The sequence below is a fragment of the Pempheris klunzingeri genome, chromosome 24 (genome assembly GCF_042242105.1).
Source record: "Pempheris klunzingeri isolate RE-2024b chromosome 24, fPemKlu1.hap1, whole genome shotgun sequence".
In the NCBI taxonomy this organism is placed as follows: domain Eukaryota; kingdom Metazoa; phylum Chordata; class Actinopteri; order Acropomatiformes; family Pempheridae; genus Pempheris; species Pempheris klunzingeri.
In genome coordinates, this window is record NC_092035.1 from 2,883,415 (window position 1) to 2,902,149 (window position 18,735).

Consider the following 18,735-nt stretch of genomic DNA (forward strand, 5'->3'; position numbering starts at 1 on the left):
AAAAACATTTAAAAACTGTTCTATTTAATTTTGTTTAGCTGGAACCATTTATCTAGAGATGAGATAATGAAGTCATAATCACAAGATAATCTGATATCTTAAAAGAGTAAGATATGTACAGTATATTAAGATGATGGTGATAATCCACAGCAGCTCTCTGCTTCCATACACAGCACCACGTGGGTTAGGTCGACTCCCACCCATGTTATCTCACCCGAACCTTTTAGTTGTTGGGTTTTTATCACTATCTCACTCGTTTCAGTGCTACACTTTCTACTTTGTAACATGATTCTGAATAAACAGAAGCTGTGATCATTGTGATGGCTCCACTTTTGAGTCATGCAATCCACCAAAGTTCTGTAGAACCTCCATAATGAAACCAATACTTTTCCTGTTTCAGTGTACTGAGTTATAAACCTCAGGGATCCAGAGGTATAATTCATCTGCAATTTGGGCCTTCTTTTTCTTTTTTTCTTTCTTTCTTTTCTTTTTTTTCTTTTTCTGGAGAAAGGTGCCCTATACTTCTACAAACATCAACTTTATTACAGTAGGGATCTATTTTACGTTTGGAGGGAACATGCTCTGCAGTCAGGACAACATGCCAGCTACACAGAGAATGAACATGATGCAACTGATCCTGCTATGTCACATTTTCAACGCTTTAATCGCCTAAAACCACAGGAAGGAAATTCGATGGCCATCAACCAATTGCAAGACTTAACCAACATCTGTACCTTTGTTTAAACGCTATACAACTTCAACTTAAATGCTAATAAATGCAAAACAACCTGTAGTTTCAGCAGCAAGTGCTCTTTTAGGTCTATCCAACTGTTCCCAATCCTACTCTTCACTGCCGGCAGGGCCAAACAGAACATCCCAAACTTCTCAAAAAGGTTTCACAGCATATTGGTTTCAATGCCGGTCCACATCGCGACAACATCAAATGGCATCTCAAGTAGTATTTTGCTATTGTATTTCACTATGCTAGCTGACACACTGTCACAGCTACTGTCTTCTCTAACTCTCTAAGTGCTAGCTGTTTACAACAGAAGCAGTATTGCCTTCTCCTACAGTGTAACTGAGATCTGATCCCAGCACCATCAGAATCTGCTCCGCTTATGACAGTGAAGGGTCTTCACCCAAATGAAATCCTAAAGCTATGCTACAGAAAAGCTGGCCTTGCTCAAAGTGACTTTCATATAGCAAAATAGTTTGGGAATGTGAAGCACCGGTTTGCAAACTAGCAGCCAGATATCTTCTGCACACCCCCATACAAACCCACCACCTACGGCCTAGTCACACAATCAGGTGATTTAGAAAACTGGACCTCCGGTCTACACCTCCTCATGGGAGAATCCAGAATGCTAGGTACAAAATATAAATGAAGTGGATGCGGAGGTTGATCATCTATCAGCATGCAATAAGCTAAATGGTGAGAGGATTTGTACATGGCCCTGGGTAGGGGTCAGCAGCCTTCAGCAGTCTGTGTGCACAGGACTTCCTCTGACCTGGTGCAATGTCCCAGGCACTTAGAAGCCCATACACCATCGCCATCTGACCACTATCCACACTTAGCTTGCTGGCACAGGCAACAAGCACAGTCTGCGCCGCGCTGTGTAGTACAATCCCAAAAGGTCCCAGGAACATAAATAAATGGAATTCATTTTACAGCATTAGTTGATGTTGGCATCTTGAACCTCTTAACTACTCACACTGTTGATTGACGGGGGTTGCCCTGGCAGTTTGATTAAAAACAAACACCTGAAGAGGATTTTATTGGGCTTTGAAAGAGAAAATTAGCCAGGTAGACAAAACGAATTAACAAAAACCAAAACAACAAAGGTACAATTTGGGACCGTCTTGTCTCTGTTGCAGCGCTTATTTTGGGTGGAGTCTGGGCCATTTGTGCCCCGGTGATGACAGAAGTGTACTCAGAGCCGGTGCCGGGAGTCATGGCTGTAGCTGCCCGGTGAACTGCGATTACGGTGTGGCTTGTATGCATCCTGATAGGGGTCCTGGTAGTCCTGGTAGGGGTCCTGCTGCTCTCGGCTATGCTGCGAGCCAGAAGACATACGGTTGCGTCCCTTGTGCATCCGCTCGTTGTGGTAATTCTCATCGGATGTCATCAGGTTGCGTCGTTCGTTTGGCGTTGAATGGTCTCCCGTGTGGTTGCTCTGTCGCATTCTTTGGCTCTGCTGATCACAAGAACATACCAAGGACACATTTAAGGGTGGGATGAAATTATACTTAATGCAACAGTATGAAATTATCTGTGGCAGAAGGCAAATGTGTCCTTAAAAAGGTAAATTCATAAAAAATCCCATAAAATTAAAAAGTAGGTTGAAGGAAGGATACAGGCAATTAGTATAAAATCCAAAAATGGGCATTTCAAGTGTGAGAAACATATTGTTTAATGGGAATATCTTGATATTTTGGAAGATACGCTTCGCTCTATTGCTGAGAGTTAGAACAGACTGTCGCCACTCATGTCTGTCTGTTAAATGTGAAGACAGTTAATATATAGATCGGATGAAAGAGCATGTTTCCCCAGATGTAGAACCCATTCCTTTAAGGATAAAACCTGACTTATTGACTCTCCTATGCATTTTTGAATAAAATATATTCCTAAAGGGTTTGAATTAAATGAAAAAAATCTAAAATCTCCCTATAAGGGATCCATAAGGGGGTAGTGGTGGTGTACCTGCAGTCCAGAGATGCTGGTGGGGTAGGGGGTGAGGGTGGTGGGGCCCAGGTTGCGTCCCAGCAGAGGGTTTAGGGGCGTCGCCATCGAGGTATGGGTTGCTTTCCAGTAGGCCTCAAGGTATTCAGCGAGATGCTCGCAGGCGTCCTCCAGCTGGTTCTCATCCAGGATGATGTCAAACATTTCCTGTTAGCAGCAGATGGTCGAGTAGGTATGAAGTACGATGAAAAAGATCTTAATGAGGTCTTCTTGTATTAATACACATGAAGAATGTTTTTATTGTATGGTACGTAATAATAATCCATTAGCCAGTATAAAAGGATGGCCACTTACTGGAGGACACTGGGCCAATTTGTCAGCTGCCACAAGCTGCACATTCAGGTGTTTGCTCTGGGACTTCCCTCTGGATTTGACTAGCCTCTGCAGAACCTGGGCGACAGGGTGGGAAAGTACATGATGCTCCAGTTACACTGAAACAATATCGCAGCTTTGGGTGCACACATTTCAGGTCACCCGGTACCCTCGTTGTCATGTGATGAGTCCAAAAATAAAAGGATTCTAGTTCATATTGAAAACTGGAAGATGCTGTTCAACAACTGAGGATGACATTGTGTGTGCAGTGATTTGATAGTGATAGTTAAAGGTTTGGCAGCATAAATTCAGGCAGAAATATATATATGTAAATAAATATGACCACGTTATGTGACCAAAAACCAAAGGAAAGTGGTGTGTTTGTCAGAGATGTGGTACCTGTGGTGTAGGAGGTAATTTTTCCACCTTTAGATTCATACGTATGATGATGATTTTAAGGTTGTTTTGAATATTTATTTTCTTATTATCTATTCTGTAATCATCTTTAGATTTTAGGGACTGTGGGTCTGAAATAAAGCCAACAGATTTACTCATTCAGTCATCTTTTTATGAAATTTATAACGAAAAAACTATTGTTCAGGTACTGGTATCAAATCAAGGTATTGGTGCCGCTATCAAACACCTTTTTGACATGTCACAAATTCAGTATCCAGCTTAATGTGAAACATGGTCACAAATATAAGATAAGATAAGATAAGATAAGATAGTTTGTGTGAAATTTTGACAAATTTTTTGACAAAAATGTGTTCTGTGAGGTCACACAGTTACTTTGACCTCTAACCACCAAAATCTAATTAGTTCCCAGAGTCTACGTGGGCATTTGTGTTCCTGAGATAATGCAATATAAGATAATAAGATATGAAATAATAACATATAAGATGATGAAAATAAAATGGCTGTGAGGTCACAATGGCCTCAACATCCATGAACCTGAACTTTGACCATGACATTCAGTCAGTTAAGTCTTTGAATCTGAAGAAACTTCGATGTAGATGTAGAATTAGAAACAGTTGAATGAATAAAATACAGATATTTTAAAATCCTGTCACCAATTTAACAGGTGATTTTGCTGCTTCCTGATTTGCTTGTAGACTGGTCAGGTTTCCTGGTCAGCTGTAGCAAAGCGAGCATTGTTGCATGCTGGGAGGGTGTGGTGCAAGTGTCAAAGTCACCTGACCAGGACGTGACTACCTCTAAACAAGCGCAATCAATCAAACTTTGAGGACACATTTTTACTGTGGTAGAATTTAGAGGGTGCTCTTTGTGTTGGCGCGTCACCCAAAACAACCCGCGTCAACTCGCCGTAGTCCCAGAGGAAGTGCAGCAGACGGACTCTCCCATGCAAAGGTGCGACGGTGCAGACTACTCGGTGAGGATTTGCAGCCTCTTCTGACTCCACACACTCGTTTAAAAAGCCTTGCATGTTGGACAGTGGCTTTAAAGTACAATATTTCATGCTGGTTTTGTAGGGAGCATTGGGCTTGTGCTGAGCTGCTGCACCAGTGAAAGGTAAATATCAACCTAACGTTACCTTTAACATGTCTTCGTGTTTGTCTCCAACTGATTGACTCTGTAGGACAGTTGCTGTGGAGATTATATCACAGGCTTAATTTCCTTAAGATAAGTTTGGATTTGTCCTGTAAGCCACTAAATACAAAATAAAAAATCAGTTTTAAACTTGCTTGTCACAGAGAGTTAAACTCATCCTATTGCTTTGAGATGATTCCAGGTCCTCCCAGCGTTCAGTACCTTTGGCGAGGAGACTTTAACATGAACAATGATGGGTGCCAGGGAGGTCTTGAGGAGCTGGGCTGGGTGGTTGATGGTGTCAGCATCCAGCACCACCAGCTGCAAGGAGCGGGCCAACTCAAAGATCCTCTCAATCTCACTTTGCACCTCAGCTGATGAGACAAGATACATTCAACATACAAATTTAGACATTTGGTCTGTTTAAACCATCAGTGCACCCGCTGACTAGGTACTCAATATGGAAATAATAAACAGTGAAATTGAAAGAACTTCTGGAAAGCTACTTGAGCACTATGAAACATGCAGTTTTCTTACCTAAACTGGAGCGAGTGTTGGATCTTTCAATGATGGCTCTCTTACTGGGGTTGTTGAGGACAGACCTCTTGGCTAATGATATATCAGCTGTGACTCGTGTGATAGATATCCTGTTAAAGGTGTGAGACGATGAACATTTACTTAAAAAAAGGATGCGCTTGGATCAGATCCTCAGTGATGTGCAAAGAAAATGTGAACAAATCTGAACAAAACAAATCATAAAACTTTTTTTGCTGCCCAAGAAGCGGTGAACTTTAATTGAAACTAGCCAAATTAGCAAACACACGGTCATTACAGGGCACAGTGAGCTCTCACGTTTGTCTTACCTGCCATCAAATCTGTGCTTGAGGAAGTCAAACAGAGCTTTCTGCATCATGTCTGTTACCTGCATAGACAAAGAGAAGAGAGCATTGTGGCATTTGTATCCAGCTGAATCTCAATCATGGATTTTTCTGTGTGTTTCCATCCTTCATAAGTCCCCTGACAGTTGAATTAAATTGTGAGATTCTTGTAATTGCAGTAGGTGGGAATGGTAAAATAAATGCGTTTGTCTATGTGTTGGACACAGCGCTGTCCCTTCTTTCTGTCCAATGCATGCTGAGATAGATTTCAGCCCTGTGATGACCCTAAATATGAGTAAGCCCCCAACCGGCAAGCCAGATAAGGAGGATGAGCCAGATGGCATGTATTCTGCTGCTAAAACACAACACTGACATACTATGGCTCATTTAAGTAAACAGGATGGATGTGACGTCATCATCCCAAACGATGGAATAAATGAACCACAATGACTCTGTTTTTTTCTTTAACTTCACTGTTGTACATGTACTTAAAATATTTTTGCATTATGCGATTTAACACATTAAATCAATAGACATTACTACAAATTAAAAGCTCAAATTTGTCCATAATAGTAGCAGCATTTTCAACTCTCTAAAACTAGGATGTAGGATAAGAAAATTAAAGATAAATCAATGGATCGTCTGTGTATAATTTCAAAGATGTCAAATTACTTACACTTGACCTCTGTGGAGCATTTTAGAATCTGTCAGTTTTTTTTTGTTTGTGTTTTTGCTCAGTCTCACATGCATCTGCATCGTTTCAAGCAGACAGGCAGCTACTATCAGCAAAAGAGCATTAAAAAACACTGACGAATCAGCAGCTAGCAAACATTTTTAGCTAAAAAGCTATATATCCCTCAGGACGTGGTGGAGACCAAAACAGAGATGATGTGGTGTGTACAGCTTGTTCTATTGCCTCCAAATAGCAATTAAAGCTGTTGTTAAACCTGAGAGAACAAAAACAAAAGGTGTGACATTATGTATTTCTAGAGATGTGTTGCTCAATCTAATCATCTCTCAAGTTTAGACATTCTAAGTCCTACCTGTCTGTATATTCACAGTATATTCATTAACAGGAATGAAAGGAACGAGTTAAATGAGGAAGCTCTTCGCAGAAAACCCCAAATCTGCCAATTACACAACATATTTTCATCTGACCTCTCAGTCTCCTCGTTAGTCTGGCTGCAATCTGGATGTTACGTAGGCGATGACACACTCACAATTAACTGTGCCAAAAGCGAGCTAATTTGGGGGACTCAGGAAGAGACGAACAGGACTCATCTCCTCTCTGTAAATCTTGTCCTTTTTGCTGGTAAACCTTGTGCGTAATCTCTGTTTTTGGGCGTCATTCAGTGACACTAAAGCAGCAGCAAAAGTAAAGGGATATTTCTGATTTTCTCTTCAACCATAAGGAGTGGCAGCTCACCTCATAACCTTTGAGCGAGGGTCCCACCAGGACCACAGGCCTCATGGAGGGAACCACGTCATACGGGGGGATGTGCTCCGTCTGTTAACACAAACATATCTCATCAGCAGCAGAAGACTCATCACAACCAAGACAATGGACCAAAATAACTCCAGAGAAAAGACTTTTAAAACATAAAATATTCAGAGCAGACAGCTGTAATGGGCTGTCAGCTGACCTTGGATTACAATCACATGTGCCATGTTGAGGCATGTAGCAAATGATAATGTAACTTGTCAAAATGTAATAAAAACAAAAATGGAGACTATATAGAGACAATATGTTTACTGGATATTACTGCAAAATATCAGAACATTTTGACTGAGACTGAAATAAATCATATATTTTGACTCCTATACATTCTTAAGGAATCAAGGCATATTTTGGCAAGTGACTTTATTATGTAATGTTATTACATTTTGACCAACTAATATATATATCTTTTATATCATTTGCTACATGGATGGATGAATATGATGGCTACACTTAGGCAGTTGTAAAATAGCCACAAAACTACAGTCTAACCAGTTAACACAATACCAGACCAAGTATAACAATAAGAAGTAGCACCACAACACCGTATCATGCCAAAGTGGTAATACTACATATTACGCAGTTATATTATCATTTATCATTATTATTTTCCCCTGTTTTCAGCTTTTGTGCTAAGCTAACACGCTGTTGGTGATGGCTTCATATTTACCGTATAGACACGAGAGCGACGGCAGCCTTCTCACAAATCACATAAAATAAAATTGTAAAATACCAAATGCTTTCTCCAAAAACGCTAAAAATCAAAAGTATCCCGTGTAAAAGAAGCTGCAGTTATAACTCTACTTTGGCATCACAGAAATGGTGATGGTTTGGCACTGTATACTTCACTTGGGCTGAAGTATTATGTGCTCTAGGATGTGATATGAGGTTGTAACTTTTCTGTTAGTGCTACTAGTTCCTGTTATTTCATGATGGCAGCAACAAGAGTCTAGTGGATGGTAAATGAGTGGGTTTTACCCTCACCAACTTACCACTTTCTGTTTCTGCTTTCCTGTAGGAGGGGAGAGAAGACAGTGACAGTGTCGTCAGTAGCTGCTGCTGGGGGAGGCATCACCATAATATCTCAGAAACACACTGAAGTTTTCATCATAATTCTTAGCAAATGAAACCTATCAAGGATAACTGGCATGATACACATGTAAAAAGTATTTCTATTTTTTTATTTGTCCTATGGTTATATTCACAAAGTCACATGAGTGCAGTTCAGGGGGGGGGTTCATAGTCTTGTCGTTGGGTTCACACTGTAGTAAGCCCCAGTCTCAGAGCGCCTGCAGTCCTCAACTGGAGGAAGAGGAGGATCATGGGAAAATGTACCAACAACTCTACGCAGTGAACTTATGCTCTATGCAGAGACATGGGAAGGCTTTGGAGTCTTATTCTCTGTAATGTTGGTAGTGGTTGGCTCTAAGCTGGCAGCTGGCTATTAAAAGCCCTCTCCCCCTGTCTGATGTTCTCACCTGCTGAGGATATGAGGGGTCGGATAGAGGCAGATACCTCATCCTCTACACTGGAAGAAGAGTTGCCTCCAGACTTACTGGAAAAGACAAGAAGGGATAAAGAAAGACAGAGACAAACCACGGTATTAATGTGGAAAATGACAGAAAAAGTAAAAAATAAATAAATAAAAATAGAGTTGTCAAGGCTTAAGGTGCAGAGGAAAAGTACAAAACATGGGGGATGTGGTTTTAATAGATTACAAAAGGAAAAAAAACTGTAAAGGTGTCAACACAGGCAGCAAATCCATTTTTCAGTTGTATTCACATCAACACTGACGACATATGAAGGCCCTCTGCTTGTAATTATGAAGTCATATTACCCATGTTAGTCTTTAGGTTTCCAGTTTTAAAAAAGCGGCACGCTGTGTGATGTATTTATGCCTGAGAGCTGGTGTGGCTTCACACAGCATGCAGTTAAAAAGGCCTAATGTAAAGGCTGAGTTCCATACAGAAGTTGTAAGTCTGAAATTGAAATAGCTGATAAGTTCCAGACATTAGAAATACTAATAGTAATTATTACTATTATGATTCTGATTATCATTGGGGCTTGACTATGAGCATAAAATGCCTTTTTCCATCCATATTGGCTGTATTTGTTGAGTTTTTCTCCTCTCATGAATGGTAACACAGAATAATTTCACACACAAAGCGAATCCGAGTCATAATAATAGTAGTAATACTAATACATTTTTATCTATAGAGTACTTTTCAAGATACTTAAAGATGCTTTACATAATAAATCAGTTAAAAAAAAAGAGTCTAGACAGTTACAGTAAGAAAAAACAATAAATCTGATTTCAAAATGAGAATAAAAAGTAGTCTTGTCTGTGTCCACGATCTCCTTTTGCATTTACTCACTTTTCCATTATTATTTTTTTCAAATTTCAGACTTTGACATCTCTGGAAGGCAGCAGGTCTCACATAGCGTTACTGTTTTTCAGTTACAGTGAAAATGTAGTCCCGGTTAATGGGGTTCAAACGTCTCTCCTTGTCTGTGAGGGCCTGGTGACAAAAAGCCACCGGAGCTTAACTAGTAAGTGAAGCGCAGAAACACTCCAGTCTAGTGAGATTAGTATTAAACTCAACAAGAAGGCTTGAGGAAGTTCATGTGAGGTGGCCCTCAACTCTGGATGACAGAACCTTCACCACACATTACACACACAGCGAACTAGGAGGCTGATAGGACCGCTAATTGCAGCTATTGAAACTGGTACAGGGGGCATGAGTAGAAGTGAAGGAGTAAATAGTGATGAGCAGACCTGGGTCAACGTAGAACTCAAAATAAACTAAATAAATCATTTACAGACATTTACAGAGTGTAAGAACATGTTAGCCCTTTACCAATAACTTACTGGACAGGATGTATAATACTGTATCTGATTAAATAACATCTTCAGAGGATAGGAGATGGTGTCTGCACACAGCCAGAAATATGATCATCATTCCTGATATTATTCAGGTTTTATTTATTTATTTTGCTCAAAACTGTCAAAATCAAAGATCAAACCCCTCCAAGTATACTTTTTTGTTTTTAAAGTTTAGAAAGTAATCTCCACTTCTAGTCGAGAAAACCCCAAATTTACAGAAGACGTGGCCTCGTTGTGCCCATCTTGGACACAACGGTTGATTTTATACATCCATCCCTTTACAAAATCATCCAATGAGTGAAATTTTGACTAAAAATGACTACTATACTGTATCAGACAGTCAAAACAGGGTGATAAATCTATTTCTTTCCCTTGAGCGAGTTAAAAAAAATAATTCAGAAATACAGCAATTACTTCCTATTATCTATAATACTGCTTTTTTGTTTCCATTAACTGTTCTGTGAGCCTATAAATGTTTAGCTTATAAGACTTATTTTTCTTTACTTACCCTTGGACTCGTCCTCTCTTTTGCTCCTGTTGGAGCCGGATGTTCTCCAGCTTCAGAGGGCTGGGGATGAAGCCGATCTCACAACCCTCTTTCACTAACCGACCGATCCACCAGTCATTGTTGAACTTCTGTTGGTGATAAAAAAAAAGGACAAATCTTTAACTTCATGTTTCACAGAGGAGCTTGTACAGTGGGTGACGTGTTTCATTAAAAGGCACACATGTACCTCTTTTATATGGAGGAAATCCTTGGCATCAAAGGAGATGGCTGTAGCTGGTACTGGAACATCCTCATCCAGAGCACCACAATAGCTGACGTTGGTCCTTACAGCAAATGCCACAGGTTTAGTCTGGAGGATGGAAAAACAAACTCAGTGAGTAATAAAGACTACACGTGTGCACCTATTCTGTGATTACAATGTTACTGCCGCTAACATTTTGTTTCCTGGTGGCCCTCATTTGAGAACTAATACTTAATATACGTACAATATCAAGAGAGGTAAAATTATGTAGACTCCAGATTGTATTTGTTACCTTTGTTCCAAAATGAAGCTGCAGTTTGTGACTTTTTAACCAACTTTTTAAACACCTACTCCATAATTATTATGTGTCTGTTTGCCTTCATAGACAGAGAAACACAGGCATGTGTATAGAAATATAGCCGCAGATGAATTTGGCCAAGTAGTGTCAACGGGCGGCTACCTTGGCTCTCTCCAGTTGAATGGCGGCCTGCTGCTCCCTCTCCTGGCGGCTCTGTCCCGGTCCTTGGCTCTGGCTTGGGCTCTGGCTCTGGACCTGGGCCTGCACCTCCCGCTCCTCCTCCAGAGAGACATCTGAGTCTGATGGTCTGCTAGTATATGAATCAGCTGAGCCCTGCAAACAGAAATCACACAGCAGGTTACTGAAACTGTTTCGGCAATACAGGCTTGATTATTTTGGGATCTTGTGGGGGGGTAATAGAGATATTTGGTCACCACCAAAGTCTGGGAAAACATCTCAGGACTACAGCCATGCTAAAGGCAGTTAAAAATAGTCTAGACATTCCTGTCAGCCAGAGTTGCTGTGAAAATGCACCTTACCCAGCCAGTAGAAAAGGCGAAGCTGCATTTAGAGCAACAGGAAACGGCCTCATTGTCAATGTGTGATCAAGGGATGGCTAATACACATGAACAGTGGCACCCTGCTCCTTAAAAGGGCCGATTCACTGTCGAAATTTAAGAGCACAGCCAAGAATCATGAGAACAAACACAAAACTTCTCCACGCTGTGAGACATCAAGGACTTAAAGGCAAACAAAGTATGGACAGATACCTTAATGACCTACAATTTCTCCAAGGATCGTGTCATAAAAGAAGGCAGCATCCCAGAGAAGCTGCAAAGCACAATCAAGTCCAAAAATCTTCTTTATGGGCCCATTAACTGTCCTAAGTTTTGGAGTTTGCATCAATTTGCATTTGGAGTGCCAAATCCAGAGTGGTGGCTTGGCACTCTGAGCGCAGAACAGGTGAAATGGATGATGAGAAACAAGCAGCCTGCCAGGAGCATCTCAGACAAAGTGGATTTTTCCCCATTCCTGTGTTGTCAGCAGTTTGTATGACCACACACAAGCCGATCTCACGCTTCCAGACAAGACTGGATAGCAACGAGTTTGATGGGCGCTCCCAGACAGGGGCGAGATGGATTTGAACCAGGAGTTTTTAATTTTTCTTTGATTTGACTCATGCAATCATTCAATATGGTTATAAAAGCTGACACTGACTCACACAGTGTAGCCTATCCACCGCATCTCCACATAATCACACAGACTACAATGTCTTTGTTCGTTACGATATTATGGAAGACCAATTCTGCCAAGAAAAGAAAAAAATAGATGATAAAAAAATAAAACTACTCATGCCATTATGTCATCATGAGATGCTAAATTCAAAATGATGATATAAGTAAAATAGTTAATGCAAGCTCAACACTTCCTCCATCCCTTTCACATTAAAACACTTCTTGATTGGTCATGATCTCCTCACCTTCCTGGAGGCTTTTATGGTGAAAAATCACACATAAAGTTTTTCTCCTTTTATTACTCGCTTTCATTTGAAACCCGGCTGACTCCATAGAATATAATATTTGAATTCTGGCTTTATTTTTGGAAAAGCTGCAGCATTTCACCAAAAGCACAAGTATGCCACGACAAACGCAAACACAGTGATCATAAAAAATAGAAGCTTAAGATGACAGGAAGCTGGATTTTTGACGTTGCTGCTGCACAGAAGCAGAAGGTTGACAATCATTTGTCTTTTCTTCATCCATATTACGAACCAACGTCTGCAAATGTGTCCTCTGCCACTGATACAAAATAGCAACTGAACTTTCAAGACCAGTGAGAAAAACCAGTGGTCACTCTGAAAGCTTTTCAAAACTAAATGAAGTGATGGAAAAACTGTAGTCTGCACCGACGAAGAAAAAGAGCACAAACAAATAAATGGCATTTATAATAAGCAGCATTACAGGAACAGAAACAGCAGAAGGATCCATCAGGTATTCTGAAACAGGACGAATACTGTAAAGTAAGTGATGCTCCTGTTTTTTTCTGTTTCCTTCCCGTCCCTATACTTGTGCACGGTCAGGGATTAACATCACTTTACTGCCTTGACTTGCAGTCATTCGTTCTGCCACAGTGAGAATTCCAGTAATGCAACTTTTTCTTTTTTTTTTTTTTGCTGGGACGACTGGACCAAGTGCTTTCTGCTGCCGTGTTAATCTAAACAATCAGCCACTAATGATGATTCAATTAAGGAAGACCATTAGTCTCAAGAAGATCAATCAAGCTCGTCATCACAGCTAAGCAGTTTTTGCTTTTTACAAGCTAGGCCTGACTTCAGCACACTCCTCGTCTGGACTGTACGCATCCAATCACAAAGCGGCAGGTTAAATGGCTTCTTAGTTTTAGGAAATATTAAGCTCACGGGGGTCTTTGTTTAATTTCCAAGAGTGAACGGAATCCAGAGTAACAGATGCATCACAATAAGTGTATTCATCATGTTACGGTGTGTAAAAACTGCTGTATTAAGTCTTCTTAAGAGCAGGAAGATAACCCCCCAATGATGTCACAGCGATGTCTTCAAGGGTTACATAAGCTGGAGACATTTTTTAACGAAAAGCTTGTGTTACAAGACGGGGATGTGGAGTTTGAGAGATGTGGGCTTCTGGGAAATGTAGGATCCAGAGTTCAACCCAAAGTGAGGACATCTCAGTTCCTCCTGCTTCATTTGTGACTATTCTTTCTTTAATCTAGTCTCCCTCAGGTCCTGCAACTTTATGGAAATGCAATACTAAAATTGCTACTACTTGTACAGACGAAGAACAGACTGCACACATGCCAGCATAAAAAGTGGAGACTCCAGTTACTCTACAACAGCTCATGTATTCTTTTTTTCTCAAGACCATTTTGGCTTCTTTTCTATAACGCTAACAGGTCACTCTGACCATAATGCCATTTATCCGTGTAGCAGCTTTGAGGTTGCACTGTAGCATCTGAGCTATTATCCAATGGAGTAGCTTCAGCATGTGACTCATCAACATCAGAATCCACTTAATGACATCACGATGCATGTTTCTCCGAGCCTATATAACACGCAGTCGCGGGGTCAGATGAAAAAATACGCCGCAAACATTTTTATCAAGCGATAAAGGCAGAAATGTGACACGTGAGAATTTATCATTTGAGTGTGGCCACGTAAGGCCTCAGGGGAGAAATAGGTAATTAACATCTTTCCATCTTCCACAGCTCGGTCCATCTCTAAGAGGTACAGAGTGTGATGAACACTAAATGGCTCCTCCTGGCTCGGGTGCTTTCCTGGCGTCCATTCTTACAGGCAGATATCAGCCACATATACACACACACACACACACACAGCTCACACACCTCACATGCGCATACATAGAGAAATATATACAGAATTGTGTGAATGTCACTCGTCAGAGGCCATCTGCCTAATGTGCACCCCTCCTTCACAAACACACCAACACCCACCCACCCAACCCCCTTCCAGCCAAGCATAGCCCACGATCACGCTACACTGTACAGCTGGCTAACCCATCAAAGGCCCCCCCCTTATATATGTGTGTGTGTGTGTGTGTGTGTGTGTGTGCACAGATGAGCTACTTCCATCAATAAACACATACAGAAGCAGATTCACACACACATCCTGACACTCACCGCCTCCGAGTCTTCAAATCCATGCAGGTACAAATTGTCATACATGGAGGTTTGATATTCCAACGAGCGCCTCTAGAAGAATGAGGGGGAAAAAATGAGAGTGGAGGCGGAGGAGGAAGGAGGGGGCACCACTGAGGGAAAAAAAAGGATGGATGGCAGGATGACGACAATCCCTTCTCTCCACAGCAGAGAAGAATAATTAAAAAAAAAAAAAAAAAAAATCTCCCTCCCGTTGGATCACGCCTGGTCCTCCGGAGGCCCGTCACTTGATGGATGCAGCTTCTCCCTGATTCCACAGTGCTGCTAGCTGGCTCACATTATAGGATGGAGAGGCTCTCCCTGGAGGTAGCCGAATCCTGGCATTTCATTTCATCAGGCTTCCACACGCTCACAGATATACATATACACAATGAGCAGCAGAGGCAGCAGCAGCAGCAGTAGCAGAGCAGTGGATCCTTCCTCAATATCCAAGCCTGATGACAGAGCCAATGTGCAAGGAGCTGATTGGCTGGCTGGCTGTCCACTCAGCTTGGATGAGCACTCTCCTTGATTCTTTTTTTTTTTTTTCCTCCTAGTGCAGGGAGGTAGTGGTGATCGGGGGAGGGGGATGGAGGAGTAAAAGAGGGGAGCAGCATCCTCCATTTCCTTGTTACCTCTCATCCTCACACTACTATGTTATTCTCTGCAGGAGGCAGAAAATAAATTCAATGTGGTTCTGATAAAACTGGGAGATTTCATGTATATATAGATTGGATCCATGTATTTAAAAATTCTTACTTATTTCCACTTGAAAATCCCACCTCAATGTTTTATTATGTGATTTTTTTCCTATTTTATTTATTCAGTTAACTGTTCTGTTATATTACCTGTGAATTATACCTCCCAACATACAAGACTAAATGTTCTTTCAAAGCCACATCCACACAAACGGGACTAAAATTCTATATATATATATATATATATATATATATATATATATATATATATATATATATATATATATATATACATATATACACACATATACACACATATACACACACACACACACACACACACATATATACGTATATATATATATTTTCTTATAAATATTCTATTGGTGAACTGAAGGAAATGTTACATAAATGTTTAAATTCCCCAAAATAAGGTTGTATAAACACCAATATTATTCATTTTTATTTAGTTGCCTTAAAATAAATTTCTAGTTTTTTTGACCACTCAAAACGTTTTAACACCACATTTACATTCATCCATTTACACACCGTTCGTACACTGATTGACAGGCTGCCATCAGAGGGAAGCTAATCGTTCACACACTAAAAACAAGGGGTACAACGGGATTCACATTGGACCAAATGCCCCAAAACTAACATACATTCTATTTTTCATCAGCTTCAAACTTCTTTAACAGTTAAATCTTATCCGAATTTGTTCCCACATAAGATCTTGCGTTCGTTGATTGGTCCTAAAATGCGCGCGGGGAGGAGCGATTTGTCAGTGGTGATTAATACTTATGTCAGTATCGGGGATGATGAAAAATAACAGAGAAAAACAGTCAGCAGTGAGCACTCATATAGAGTCTTATGATGAATCCGCTGTACCCACTAATATCCCTTAATATCTGGTTTATGGAGACTTCAAAACCCCTTAAATTGGCAGCAGCACACTAGTAAAACAGCATCATCAAGCATCCTGTGGACCAACACATAGTGAAACCTGTGCAAACTTAATGAAACCTCTGCATTAAAACTCTTAAACAGCAGGCAGTAACACAGCTGCTGTAGGTTCCAGGATCCAGTGGGCCTGGAACACTTCACATCGACTCCACATGTTAAAGAACTCACTTACACATGAACCTGTATCACACAGTTACATGCATCACTGAGTGTTGCACACTTGAAGAGAAAGAGGATTGACACAATCTTCCTAAATTCATTATGAAAAGGCCGCAGCTAAACCTCTGACACGCAAGTCACAGGTTTCCAGTGAAATGAGCGTTTAAGGATTCTCTAAAATGGCGTGTTTTTCAAAATAAAACCAAGAAATGTGCATGTGATTTAACTTCGAATGGGACATGTTTAGCATTTCTGGGCCTGTTTTGCATCACAGAGTATCCAGTGTGTTTTTCCCCCGTGGCCTGCAGCCTTCTTTGTCTCCTCTGGCACCAAATGACTGCCCTCTAAGTGGACAGCGATCTATAACAGTGGCTGGGTCCCAGTAGAAGATGTGATAAAGCATGCTCATCTAAACATGGCTGCACACGTGGTCACAAACTCCACAGGGTGCCTTTAATCATAAATCATGTGCACAGAAGGTTAACTACAAGCGAGTGAATTTAATTTACTCTATAGTACCTTATTGCTACTATTAGCTTGGCTGGATCATTACACTGCCACGATTATCACTATTGTTTTTAAGCAGGACAGTTTAAACACTGTCAGATGTTAAATAAAAGTCATTAATAATGTTTTTCATAAGGATTTAAGAGCCTTGTAACCACTTCAGTACACAACTATCTGATACAAGATGCAATACACAGTATGAAATTAGTGTAATAATCCTGAGTGAAGCTGTGAATGTAAGAAAAACTGTCCGTCTCTCCTTAAAAACTCAGAAATCTCCATGACACTCAGTGATTTATTTCTATTTTACATCCCAGGCCTGTCTTTGTGTTTCAGTACCTGTCTGAGGATGAAACTGGTGGAGGTGGTGCTGCCATCAGACCTCTTGAGTCGGCTCCTCCTGGAGTAAGTCCCTCGATTCACCTATGCAGAAAAACACAAGACCTCAACAGTATGTCTCTGAAGTTCTCCTCATGGGCGTCTGTTACATCTGCCAGTTTGCTGTTATTTAGAAGTAACATGATCAAATGTGGGTCACACTGTCTGTTTTTGCATTATATGTTGCCTCGCCTACTTACTTTTCCTCCTGACTTTCTTTTTTTCTCTTCCAAAAAGTCCAAATATACCAGCAGAGCTAATCTCCAGGGAGCTAAATTAATTATCTGTCAGTGATTTGCCCCATTTCTGTTCAAGTCTCCAGAGTTAATGACAATGTCACCGTTAAAAAGTCTCTGAATCTATAAAACAGGGCCATTAATCTGGGTCACCGCTCTTCTCTCTCCCTCTCTGTCTCTCAATTCAAGCCAGCAGCCAAAAGCCAAAAAGACATGAAGGATAAAGTTAGCTCTGTCTATGAATACCCTGCTGTTAATATCAGCCTCTAACCTCCAATGATCAATTAAGCTGAAAATCTAGCATGGTAAATACATATATATACTTTATCAGGCACTTCTTACTGGTTCCACACCAGAAAAGGAGAAGAGGAGGTTTAATTATTGTGACATATTTGGTATAAACTGAGATCTACCCTGCAGCATAACACAACACCGCTATCAAGGGGCTGGTAAAGTAAAAGTGAAAGATCATGAAATCTTCCAAGGGTTAATATTTTTTTCAGGTCAAAGCAGAGGTGTAATATCTCGCTCAGGGATATATGTGGACTTAAAACAACATTAAAGTGCTGAGGTACAACATAGGAACAGTTTATTTCACATAAAGATGCTCTCTGCATGTCAGAAAGGTCAAGAGATCAGTCTGATGCCTCCTCTTTGCTCCCACTAGAGACAATAAAACACTTTAAAAACAGCCCACTATCTCTACCATGTGTAAAACTGTGCAAAGAACCAAGTTCACATAATCATCTATAAGGCAAATCAAAGCACTGAAACAGAACGAAGGAGACTTTTAATCATGGACTTGTTCACATGTCACATTAACAGTGTTAGTTAAAATTTTACACCAGTTGAAAAGTGGGGGATAAAATTCACGATGTTTAATGTGAAATAATCAGTGCAAAGTTATCAGTAGCAGCTGTCATAACAACCAGACTGTCATTTTCAGGCGTGGAGGTGGAAAAAGCTGTAGCTCGGAGTGACCCACCTGGAATATGGGCGCCTGGATGCCCTCGCCAATCTTGTTCCGAATGTAGATGTGTCGGGACATTTCGGCCAGGACATCAGTCCAGAGGGCTGGCTGCTCCGGTCCAGCCCAGCGGAGGGGTGGCGGGTTCCGGGCTGCGTGCTCCAGCTTCACGCCACACAGCAGAACATGAGCGCTCCTTTCTCTGTACCTCGTGCCAGGTGCGCCCTGCT

At 40.8% G+C, this 18,735-nt stretch overlaps 1 protein-coding gene across 1 annotated transcript; it reads right to left on the reverse strand.

The window, feature by feature from the left end:
- Positions 1-1,870: 1,870 nt before the first annotated feature.
- LOC139223468 (voltage-dependent L-type calcium channel subunit beta-4-like) lies at positions 1,871-18,586 on the reverse strand. The gene is made up of 14 exons (XM_070855370.1): positions 18,524-18,586; positions 17,264-17,347; positions 11,070-11,240; positions 10,595-10,717; positions 10,369-10,496; positions 8,455-8,531; positions 7,969-7,988; positions 6,905-6,985; positions 5,464-5,522; positions 5,138-5,247; positions 4,823-4,974; positions 3,035-3,130; positions 2,702-2,887; positions 1,871-2,195 (listed from the first exon to the last, which is right to left on the reverse strand). Exons 1-14 carry the CDS (start codon positions 18,584-18,586, stop codon positions 1,932-1,934), a joined length of 1,614 nt encoding a protein of 537 aa, XP_070711471.1. The 3' UTR covers positions 1,871-1,931.
- Between the last annotated feature and the right edge of the window lie 149 nt (positions 18,587-18,735).